Genomic DNA, 12443 nt, shown 5'->3' with positions numbered 1-12443 from the left:
AAGTGCGTTTTCATTGCCAGAAGCCTTAGAAGGTGCAGGGCCTTTCAGTGGCATCTTGGGGCTTTAACCCTTAAACTGCCACATACTTGGCGGTTAATGCATCCCTGGACGCCAAATACTTTTTTGCAGCACTTTAAGTAAACGTCACAATTCACAAAGAAAATTTGAAATTTTAATGGAACACTTTTTTTCATGCAAAGAGCATCACAATTACTGCAACACTGATCATTTTACACACTGCTAATGAACTGTAAAAACTATTTTAAAAACTACTGGAACAATATGTGCAAGGTGCAACTGATGCAATGGATGAAATTCAGTAACTCACCGAGTCAACTGCGCTTGAACTGGCTGCACTCAAGCACACCGAGGTAAGCGCTGATGCTTGCAGGCTAGTCTAGAGACAGTGAGGCTGCTGTGCTGCAGGGTGTCAAGCTTGGGTCACAGAATTGCACAGAAACACAGGAGATTGTAGAGACAGGAACTTTATTCAAACACTTCAAACAAACATGTCTCTTTCAGAAGTTAAATGAGCTCAGCATGCAGTTATTTCTCAATTAAAGAATAAACAAACATCATAGGGGAGCACAATGGGAGCAGGACCCCCAACAGAAGCAGAGAATGTCTGGGGGAGGAGAGAGAAACAAAGCAATCAGCCTAAAAGGTCAGGTGCTGTTCAGAAGCTTATCACACGACAGAGCAGCCACAAGTAAGCCCAGCAAGTAAGGAAGCAATGTGAAAGTAGTCTATCAGCGTTTTTTAACAGGGGTTTTTTGAGGAGCGTCCGTGTCTTCTCGGTACATTCAGCCCCACTGCTCAAAAGGGGGTGGCAGTGGTCATTAGCTGGCTGTTCAACGAATGTACAGCACTGACTGATCAGCTCCTGCATGCTCGCAAATGGCACTGGGAAACAACTATAGCCGGTTGTGGCGGTTTAAGGGTTAAGAGGAACAAAACGGAAAACATAAGAACACTCAGCTGAAGATGCATCACAGTCAATCAGCAGCAAGGAGAAATGAATAACGCTGTAGCGGTCTGGTGCTGCTAAGATTTATACCATTGAGAAGACGCGATTTACTTATTTTTATGGTGGAGATTCCAGGGATGCACCCAGCCTTGGCCCGACCCACACGCACTCACAAACAGAGACAAAAACAAAGCAAACCAGTAATCAAACAGCAAATAAAGAATGTAATGAAAACAAATGAAATAAATGAAAACAACTATACCACCCCTGTTCCCCTTACGGCAATTACACATTAAATACAACAAAGCATAAACAAAACGCACACAGTAAATCATGAAAAACATTCATGAAAAACAGCAACAAATGAAAAAAATGTTGAAAATAGATCCAGAGATCTGCACGTTGAATGGGAATGTAAAGATAGTCCTCCCGCTAGTTCCTGAAATGGTGAAGACGGGTGGACGGGTTCAGGAGCGCTACTTTCTTTGCAGGATGGCCATGAATCCACTTACAGTCCTCATGTACACAGGCAGACGACAGACAATCCATACACCAACCACGAAACAATCCAGGACAAAATGAGTAAGTACAGGTAACCCAACAGAAGGCAGACAGGAACTTGAAACACAAATTACAAAAACTTTTTTGCTTTTGGTCACCGGCCCCCTTTTTAAAAGCTGCGCCAACATCCTTTGACCCCAACAGCTCCAGCAGAAGACCAATCAGAGCCACTGCAGGGACTGCTGGGAGTTGCAGATTCAAATTCTATTGGCTACTTTCACCATCCCATGCCGCGTTCTCCTCTACAGTTGCTTTCTGTTCTCTCTACAGTACAGGATTACCATGAAAAAAAGCATAAAAATTGTGGAAGATATTTGCGGTTTCCGCTAACAATTATTAGATAGGTTATAAGGAAAAATCCGCTAATGACTGAGGCCGCAAACACTGAACCGTGACTTCGCGGGGGTCTACTGTATATATGTATGTATGTATATAAAATCAGTGCCACTATACCTTTTGAACTGCATATTCAACTGTTCCATCATCTTCAGGCTGTACATTTTCTAGTTTCTCCAGGAATGACTTGTCATAAGGTCCATCAATTTGCAACCTAGTCCTATAAAAATGAGACAGATTAAAGCTTTACCAAAAGTTGTGTTTCTACATACTACATAGATGAACAACAGTATAGGCAAAAGATGTCAGAATACAAATATCCAGCAGAAATGAACAATGGTCTACAAAAACCCCAACAATTATTATAAAAAAAGAAAACATAAAAACAAATGCTGATCTTGTGCCCAGCATACTCTGACTACAAGTCTTTACAGAGACTGGCATCTAACTGTGGAATCCCTAATTCATATGCACTGATCTGCACCATCTGTAGCTTAGGGCACTAAAGTTAACAACTTGCCAAAGCAGTAATATTTTCCACTAACTCTTCAGCAAAAAATAAAAAATAAAAAAAACATAACCACAAATCATCCTTACCCTTAAAATTGGCCTGGATACAATACACCTTTTGAGAAGAAACACAGCCTTCTTAGGGGGAAAAAAGTAAGTACTGTAGATAAACATTATTTGGACAATCAGCCAACCACCATGAAAAAGCGGACTACAGTAATCCCTCGCTATATCGCGCTTCGCCCTTCGCGGCTTCACTCCATCGCGGATTTTATATGTAAGCATATTTAAATATATATCGCGGATTTTTCGCTGCTTCGCGGGTTTTTGAGGACAATGGGTCTTTTAATTTCTGGTACATGCTTCCTCAGTTGGTTTGCCCAGTTGATTTCATACAAGGGATGCTATTGGCAGATGGCTGAGAAGCTACCCAGCTTACTTTTCTCTGTCTCTTGCGCTGACTATCTGTGATCCTGACGTAGGGGGTGTGAGCAGGGGGGCTGTTTGCACACCTAGACGATACGGACGCTCGTCTAAAAATGCTGAAAGATTATCTTCACTTTGCTACCTTCTGTGTGCAGCTTTTAAGTATGCTGCACGGTGCTTCGTATACTTAAAAGCTCAAAGGGCACGTATTGATTTTTTAATCTGTCTCTCTCTATCTCTCTCTAACTCTCTCTCTCTCTCTCTCTGCTCCTGACGGAGGGGGTGTGAGCTGCCGCCTTCAACAGCTTTGTGCCGCGGTGCTTCGCATACTTAAAAGCAAACAGCCCTATTGATTTATTTGCTCCTTTGAAGAGGAAGATATGTTTGCATTCTTTTAATTGTGAGACTGAACTGTCATCTCTGTCTTGTTATGGAGCACAGTTTAAACTTTTGAAAAAGAGACAAATGTTTGTTTGCAGTGTTGAATAACGTTCCTGTCTCTCTACAACCTCCTGTGTTTCTGCGCAAATCTGTGACCCAAGCATGACAATATAAAAATAACCATATAAACATATGGTTTCTACTTCGCGGATTTTCTTATTTCGCGGGTGGCTCTGGAACGCAACCCCCGCGATGGAGGAGGGATTACTGTATACAAAAGTACAGACAATGTAGATATCGAGTGACACAAATATAATTTTGCCTTTTACTGAATGGTCCTTTTTTATTTAACATCCTGCATAATTATTTATATTTGGTAATTTAAAATGTTCACGTTACATTTGGTTATTTTATGAAAACACTGATGAGCTCCGTTGTGCATGAGACAGCCCTTTGCTTCACCTTCTTGTCTTCAAAAATGGGGCTAAACGCAAAACAGCCACCTGATCAATTTTCATTTTACAAGGAAAAACATCTCATTTCATCTCTTAGGAATAGATGACAGAATAGAGTTTTAAAAGGGCTATGCATTTAAAGTGCTCACTAGCTGTAGTGTGCACACTGTTTGACAATGTTAGCCAAAACAAGGAAAACAATCAAGGAAAATCCTCCAAGTGTAAGCACTTATTTTTATGCATTTTAACAGACTATGCTGGTGGTTTACACTCTGCCACTAGGGTTAATTAAGTCTGATGATAATTTCTCGATGTTAATTGTAAATAGCCTTTAATATGGAGTTGGCCCACCTATAACAGTTTCAGCTCTTCTGGGAAAGCTTTCAACAAGGTTTAGGAGTGCATTTATGGGAATTTTTGACCATTCTTCCAGGACAGCATTTCTGAGGTCAGGCACTGATGTTGGACGAGAAGGCCTGGCTCTCAATCTCTGCTCTAATTAGAACATTAGAACAATCTAGACGAGAACAGGCCATTCAGCATAACAAAGTTGGCCAGTCCTATCCACTTATTTCTTCCAAAAAAGTTGGAAAAGTCTTGAGTTTTGAAAGTCCCTAAAGTCTTACTGTCTACCACACTACTTGGTAGCTTATTCCAACTGTCTATCGTTCTTTGTCAAAAGAAAAACTTCCTAATGTCTGTGCTAAATTTACCATTAAGAAGTTTCCAACTGTGTCCTCGTGTTTTAAAATAACAGTCTCTATCCACTGTACTAATTCATAATATTAAACACTTCATTAATGTCACCTCTTAATCTTCTTAAACTGAAAAGGCTAATCTCTTTTAACCTATCCTTATAATTCATACCCTGCTGCCCTGGAATCAGCCTAGTTACTCTTCTCTGGACTTCTTCTAGTGCTGCTATGATCTTTTTTGTAGCCTGGAGACCAAATTTGCACACAGTACTCAAGATGAGACCTCACCAGAGTGTTATAAAGCTTAAGCATAACCCTCCTTGGACTTATACTCCACACATTGTGCTATATACCCTAACATTCGGTTTGCCTTCTTAATGGCTTCTGAACACTGTCGGGAAGTTGACAGCTTAGAGTCCACTATGACTCTTATATCGTTCTCATAAGGTGTACTCTCGATTTTCAGACCGCCCATTGTGTATTCAAGCCTAACATTTTTACTTCCCATGTGTAAAACCTTACATTTACTGACATTAAATTTCATCTGCCACAAATCTGACCAAGTCTGTATGCCAACCAAGTCATTCTGTAATGATATAATGGATTCCAAATTATTTGCTAATCCACCTATCTTGGTGTCATCAACAAACCTAACCAGCGTGTTACTTATATATCTATCTAAATCATTTACATTGTGGTAGTTCAGCCATGAACACAGACACCAGATGTGCAAAAACACACACGTTTAATACTTTTCTTCAATGTACACCTCACAATGCTCAATTAGACAAATACTCAGTCCCTTCTTTCTCTCTTCTTCTACGCTTCTGTCACCCTCACAAGCTGTCTTCTTCCTCCCAACTCCAGCTCACAGAGTGGAGTGAGGCAACCTCCTTGATACTACACCCGGAAGTGCTCCAGGTGCTTCCCGATTAACATCCAGCAGCACCCTCTACTTCCTGTGTCTGAGCCAATTCTGCACCCATCAAAAATGAACACTCTGAACTCCCACTTCTTTTAGTTTGATGTCCATCCTCTCATGTGGCACCTTATCAAACGCTTTCTGATAGTCAAGATAAATAATATTATATGCTCCACTTTGATATCTTTTTTTCTTTTCTTACAGAATTCCAGTTGTAAAACAAAACCTCCCTCTTCTGAACCCATGCTGACTGTTCAGAAAAACTCTCAATCTTATCCTTAATAATTCCTTCCATTAATTTTCCTGTGATGCAAGTTAAGCTTATGGGCCTATATAGTTGCTTGGATCTGCCCTGTCATCCTTTTTATATAATGGGATGATATTTGCCATTTTCCAGTCCTTCAGAATCCCTCAAGTGCACAGTGACTTCCTAAAAATGTGTGTCAAGGGTTTATGTCTGTACTCACTAACCTCCTTAAGAACTCATTGGTAAATATTATATGGTCCTGGTGATTTGTTTGATTTCATCTTATTTAATCTGAGAAGTAGTTCTCCCTCTACAATTTCCAAATCCCTCAGTACCTCCTTTGTAGTCCTGTTTACCTCTGGGAGGTTATCCACTTCCTCACTTGTGAAGACCTCAGAAAAATGCAAGTTTAGGGCATCTGCTACTTCACTGTCTGTATCTTAATTCCCCTTTACTATTTCTGATGCACTTCACCTCCACCTTGACTGTTCTTTTACTACTAAAATACTGAAAGAATCTCTTATGGTCTTCTTTCATCTTATCTGCTATATTCCTCTCCAACAGTCTTTTAGCCTCCCTGATATCCTTCTTGATGGATGCCCTTATGTTCTCATACGCTCTACGATTCACTTTGCAGTCATTAGTCTTATATGCCTTATAAAGCAGTTTTTTTCCTTTACAACTTCTTTTTTTAAATCGTTATTAATCCACTTTGCAGTTTTTTTTAAAATTTACTATTAATTCCAAATTTAGGTATGTACCTGTCCTGCATTACATGTAAAACATTTTTAAATCTGTTCCATTGCTCCTCGACTGTCTCAACACAAAAACTTATCCCAGTCTATCCTCCTTAGACTGTCGCTTCTGCTCAAAATTTGCCCTACCAAAGTTCAACTTAACAATTTTAGTCTTTACATCTGCAATCTTACAAAATACTGAGAATTATATTATATTATGGTCACTTGACTCTAGTGGTTCAATTACCTCTACACCCTCAATTCTATCCTGATTATTACAAAATACTAAATCCAGACAAGCTTCACCCCGTGTTGCTGCTTTAGCATACTGTGTTAAAAAACAGTCACTGATTACTTCTAAAAACTCCTGCTCAACTGCTCCTCCATCTGCAAGGTTATCCCAGTTAATATTTGGATAATTAAAGTCCCCATGACTATAATATCTCTCTGTAAACTTGCCCTTTTGATATTACTAAAAAGATGTGTTGAAATTACTGTCTGAATTGGGTGGTCCTCACTAAGATGTGGCTCATCGTTAAACTGAAGAGGATTTACATTTAAATTCTGTTTGACATAAACAGCAACCCCACCTCCTCTTCGGTTCTGTCTATCCTTCCTAAAAAATGTATATCCTTCTATGTTACACTCATCCCCATTTTTGTTATTTAGCCAGGTTTTCATTATTCCTATATCATAATTATGCTATGGCACATACAACTCCAACTCACTTACCTCATTTTTGATACTTCTAGCATAAAGGCAAGGTATTTTTAATGTGTTACTCCTTCTATATTTAAATGTTGGGTTAGAATTTACATTACAACACATTTTATACACCGCATATACACCGTTGCTTATTCCTCCATGTATATATCTAAACCTAGCCTGTCCTAAACTCCCTGAACCTCCCCCCACCATACCCTAGTTTAAACAATCCTCGACTAGTCTACTCATATGCCTCCCCAATACATTGGTGCCCCTCTGGTTCAGATGTAACCCGTCATGACAGAACAGGTCCCATCTATTCCAAAAGGATTCCCAATAACCCATAAACCTATACCATTCTACCCTGCACCAAGATTCGAGCCACATGTTATTTTATGCCTCCTAATCTCCTCAATCTTACCTGGAGTGGCACGTGGAACAGGCAGAACCCCGGACAGCATGCATCCTTTTCCTTAAGTCTTGTGACCGTGACTCACTTATTTCTACCTGTCTGGTCTGGAATCTCCTTCCGCACCACCTTAGGGGTGCACACTATCCCTCAAAAGCAGTGTTTCCCAACCTCGGTCCTGAGGGCTCACTGTGGCGGCAGGTTTTTGTTCCAACCATATTCCAATCAGTGACAACACCTGGTAACACTGATCTCATTTAATTAGCTGGTATTATTTTTCTTTTATTCTACATTCAGAAAAGCACAGCAGCATGATTTTTACATTTATAAGACATTTAGAAATATTTCTGCTTTTGCTATAGATTTAAATGCTTTATTTTTCTTTTATTCTACATTTAGAAAAGCACAGCAGCATGATTTTTACATTTATAAGATATTTAGAAATATTTCTGCTTTTGCTATAGATTTAAATGCTAAACTCTTTTTTGTTGATTTCATTATATTTTGCCCGTTCTCTGTGCAGTTTTTCCCCTTCGTTGCATCTTATTACAACAATTATGACAATTAAAAATGAGCAGAGCAGACACGCTGGCAAACACTGAATAATCAAAGGCTGAAACTACTTTAGCATTAGACCCACTAATCAGTAAATAATGGATTAATTAAACAATCTCTTCTGTCTTTTCACTTCAAACGGATACTCAAAAACATTCATTAATCGAAGCTTAAAACAGAAAATGCCAAAAAACTCAACAAACAATAGGCTTGAACCAGAACCCCCACCCCACCTGGTACTCACTTCCTTATCACCACAAGGTGTCTGAAGGTGTAGCACACATCCTGGCCAAGTTAGGCGTCAGAATAGCACAGAAACCCACGAGCAATCTGCGCACGGTCCTCTTTAATGCTTAAAAACAAGAAATAGACAGCAGAAACACGAAACGCAGTTTATAGCATTCCATGCAGCTCTTGCCCAGCGGTATACAATAGGACAAACATCAAAAAGAATCACAACACGTATGTATGAACACCACAATGCCGTCAGAAGAAAGGACTCACGATCACTGATCTATATGTATACTAAATCAACAGGACATACCTTTAACTGGGACAATGTACAAGTAAGATTTAAGGCCAGTACCAAAAGTGTCAGAGAGCTGGCCGAATCTTGGCTATCAAATGAGAATGCCATCAACAGACATTTGGACATAAATCCAGCATATGCAAACTTAACATGTTCATAATAAATAAAATCTTTACAACCAATAACCCCCCCCCCCCCCCCCCCCACCTATATATTACCTTTGATTCTTGTAAGTCTAAGCATTAATCTCTGACCTGGTAGGGGCTGAAAGCTCAGGAATAAAAAACTATTTTATGATACGTAATTCATTTTCTCCCTTTGTGGATCTCCAGCTGCAAATATATATAATATATATATATATATATATATATATATATATATATATATATATATATATATATATATATTTTTTTTTTTTTTTTAAACAAACTTAGTTTTCTAATTTCTATATTGTCCCCAAAACACAGAACTTGGGAAATAACACATCACTTAATTAGCCCGGGCGTCCAATTAAAAACAGAAGCTGGTTGGAACAAAAACCTGAAGCCACAGTGTGCCCTCAGGACCGAGGTTGGGAAACACTTCTCTAAAGGACACCTGGGACAGGTCTGCCAATTCTCTACTACAACACAGGCCAGCCGATTCCTCTTCCTCCAGTTCAGCGAACCTGAGCTTGAGGTGCTGGATCAGCGGGCATCTCCTGCTGATGTAGCCATCATTGAAAAATGGCTCCTCCAAGCCATCATCTAAAAAGTCCAACGTATTTAGGAGCAAAAATGTATTTTTTTTTAATTAACTCTCACACCACAGGAAACAAAGAAAACTCTCAGCAGCCTCTTGCATTTCCAAAGTTCATGTCACCATGTCTCAAGCACTTCAGCCTCTCAGTGCATCTCAAGCACGCAGGTCTTAAGAACTGTGTACCATCATCCCAAAGGTGTTTTATTGGGTTGAGGTCAGGGCTCTGTTCAGGCCAGTCAAGTTCCTCCACACCAAACTAGCTCATTCATTTCTTTATAGAGCTTGCTTTGTGCACTGGTGTGTAGGCATGTTGGAACAGGAAGGGGCCAACCCCAAACTGTTCCCACAAAGTTGGTAGCATGAAATGTTCCAGAATGGTCATATGCTGAAGCATTAAGAGTTCTTTTCACTGGAACTAAGGGGCCAAGCACAACTCCTGAAAAACAACCACCAAATGTTACACTTGGCACAGTGCACTCAGGCAAGTACTGTTCTCCTGGCAACCACCAAACCCAGACTCGTCCATCAAACTGCCAGACAGAGAAGCATGATTCAACATTCCAGAGGACACGTCTCCACTGCTCTAGAGTCCAGAGGTGATGTGTTTTACACCGCTGCATCCAACGCTTTGTATTGCACTTGGTGATGTAAGGCTTGGATACAGTTGCTCAGCCATGGAAACCCATTCCATGAAGCTATGTGCAGTTTTTGTCCTAATCTGGAGGCCACACAGAGTTTGGAGGTCTGTAGCTATTGACTCTGCAGAAAGCTGGCAACTTCTGCACACCTTTTGCCACACCATGCACTGTCCCCTATCTGTGATTTTACGTGACCGAGTTGATGCTGTTCCCAATTGTTTCCACTTTGTTACAAAACCACTAACAGCAGACAGTGGAATATTTAGTAGCAAGGAAATTTCACGAATGGACTTACTGCACAGGTGGCGTCCCATCATGGTATCACATTTGAATTCACTGAGCTCCTGAGAGCGACCCATTCTTTCACAAATGTTTGTAGAAGCAGTCTGCATGCCTAGGTGCTTGATTTTATACACATGGAAGTGATTGGAACACCTGAATTCAATGATTTGGAAGGATGTCCCAATACTTATGGCAATATAGTTGTACACATGCAGTGTGAAAGTAAAATGACAAACCTTTCAAAAAAAATCATAGCTGCAAGGTTACAAGGCTATTTCCACAACTTCTTAAAACTGGACAAGCACCCAGTCAATACAGTTCTGATTAAAATTCATTCTGTCCAGTTTGTAGAAATGTATCCGACATAATTTGCCACTATAAAGTTATGCACTGCTGCTCTCACTTTAGCTCACTCCGGTTCAAATTGACGCATTGAGAGAAGACAAATTAAATTCGTCCTCCATTTTGTTTTAACCCATTTGGTGTCTAGAGCATAAATTCAAACACTAAGTTATATAAGCTTATAAGATGTATGTGCATAATTTTACTGCAGACTAACAGGAGAATACAAAATCATTGACACTAGAATCCCTGAAGCCTGTGAAAAAAGTAATGCCGGGCCACCTTAAATTCCTTCGCACCTCCTCATCAGTGTCATTGCTTTGGAAATGTGTCGATTGGCACTGGATGCTGAGGCAGCGGAAGTCAACTCAGATGCTCAGAAGTCTCATTATCTGGCAGTGAAGTTTTTGGAATTGTATAGGGTGAATAATAAACCATTTGGAATACATACATTTCATGTGTGTTTTGTGTCTACAACGATCTGGGTAAATGTAAGATGACAGGAAATGCGAGGCAAGAAATGTTGAACACATAACTAAAACAGAAAATTTTTCATCTTACTGTAATAATGGCAAAATGCCCATGTGAAGTGTATAATGTGTGAAGACTTGAGTCTACATATCAAACACTTTCACCAAAGGCCTAACAAAAAAAATGTGCTTTTTTATTCAAGAATATAACCAAAGAAAAAGAAATCATTCAATTTGAATGGTGCTGTCAATAAGTAAAAACCCAAGCCTAAATATCAATCTACACAACTCCAATCTGTTTGCTCAGCTGGTGCAGAGAAAAGAACTGCTGCCTCATAATTTAAGAGGTTTGCGGGTTCGAGCCTGGATTCTCCCCATTTTGTATCCAGGCAAGATCCAACCTGCAAATGATGTAATCTAGCTCCAGCCTCACTGGAACACATGCCTTGGAAGTACATCAAATTTAACATAACTTTGGACAAAAATCTTTAAATACCTGTCAGACAACCTTGATGTCACAATCACTCCACACCCACTAGCAGTTGTGTTTTCGGTGTACTCCCAGATGGGCTTAAACTGGAGAAGGACAAACTGCTTGTAATTGCCTATACTGTACCACATTACAAGCACATAGACTTATTTTGCTCAAGTGGAAGAATCCCAGCCTACCTTTTATAAATCAGTGGGTAACTGATGATCTATACTATTTTAAATTGAAAAAAAAAAATAAAATTCTCACATATAGGATCTGTTTAAAGTATTTTAAAAATATGGTAAGATCTAATTAATAACATTTTAGAATGAGGATTTATAACAGGGAGAGATCATTCCCCTTTGTTTTTATTGTCCAACCCCATGCTGTAGGCTCTACTGTCTTTCTCTCACAGATGGGGGGAATTCAGTTTTGTTAAGGTTGACTTGATTGTATTGAATGTTATTTTCTTCAAATAAAATAAAAAAGTTATTCAAAAACAACATTATTTAAGATAAAAGTAAATAAACAGCATCATTTTTACCACTTTATTCCTTATCCAATAATGTTAATCAAGTGATTACAGTAAGTCAAGTGGCCACTCCTACTGTCCTTTCAAAAAACCCAACACATTCTCAAGCCACACCAGTTATGAAAATGTTTTTCTCAGCTTTACTGAATCTTACATTAAGCATTTACACTGACAGTGATGTACCTCAGGTATTTATTCCCTATTTTGAATGATAATTCTTTTACTAACTATATGTTTGCATTCCATTTTCAACTTTTAATAATATTCATGTACAAAATATGCTTAACCGGAACAAAAAATATCACTTTTTTATTATATAATCACTGTTGTTTGTTTATGTATGGCTCTGGTGTTATTATGGTAATACATTACTACTTGTGTCATCAGATTATAAAGTTTAAAAACCCTGTTCTGTTGATTAATTAAAAACAGAGTTTATGGCCTTGTGATATTGCATATGAGCTGGTGGGCTGCAACTTATATGTAGTTAGAAAATGGTCCTTGGATGTTAAAATGTTAGGAATCACTGGG

The 12443-nt window shown here is 39.1% G+C and overlaps 1 protein-coding gene across 2 annotated transcripts in view; it reads right to left on the bottom strand.

The window, feature by feature from the left end:
• The window catches only part of ippk (inositol 1,3,4,5,6-pentakisphosphate 2-kinase), a 115456-nt gene that overhangs the window by 49731 nt on the left and 53282 nt on the right, over positions 1-12443 (bottom strand). For both annotated transcript variants that reach the window (XM_051921497.1, XM_028824281.2), the window contains one exon: positions 1982-2084. In XM_051921497.1, the coding sequence (XP_051777457.1) occupies positions 1982-2084 (103 nt within the window). The remainder of the gene's footprint in view (positions 1-1981; positions 2085-12443) is intronic.

This window comes from Erpetoichthys calabaricus, chromosome 18, assembly GCF_900747795.2.
Source record: "Erpetoichthys calabaricus chromosome 18, fErpCal1.3, whole genome shotgun sequence".
Taxonomy (NCBI): Eukaryota; Metazoa; Chordata; class Cladistia; order Polypteriformes; family Polypteridae; genus Erpetoichthys; species Erpetoichthys calabaricus.
This window is presented reverse-complemented; position numbering and strand designations above follow the sequence as displayed.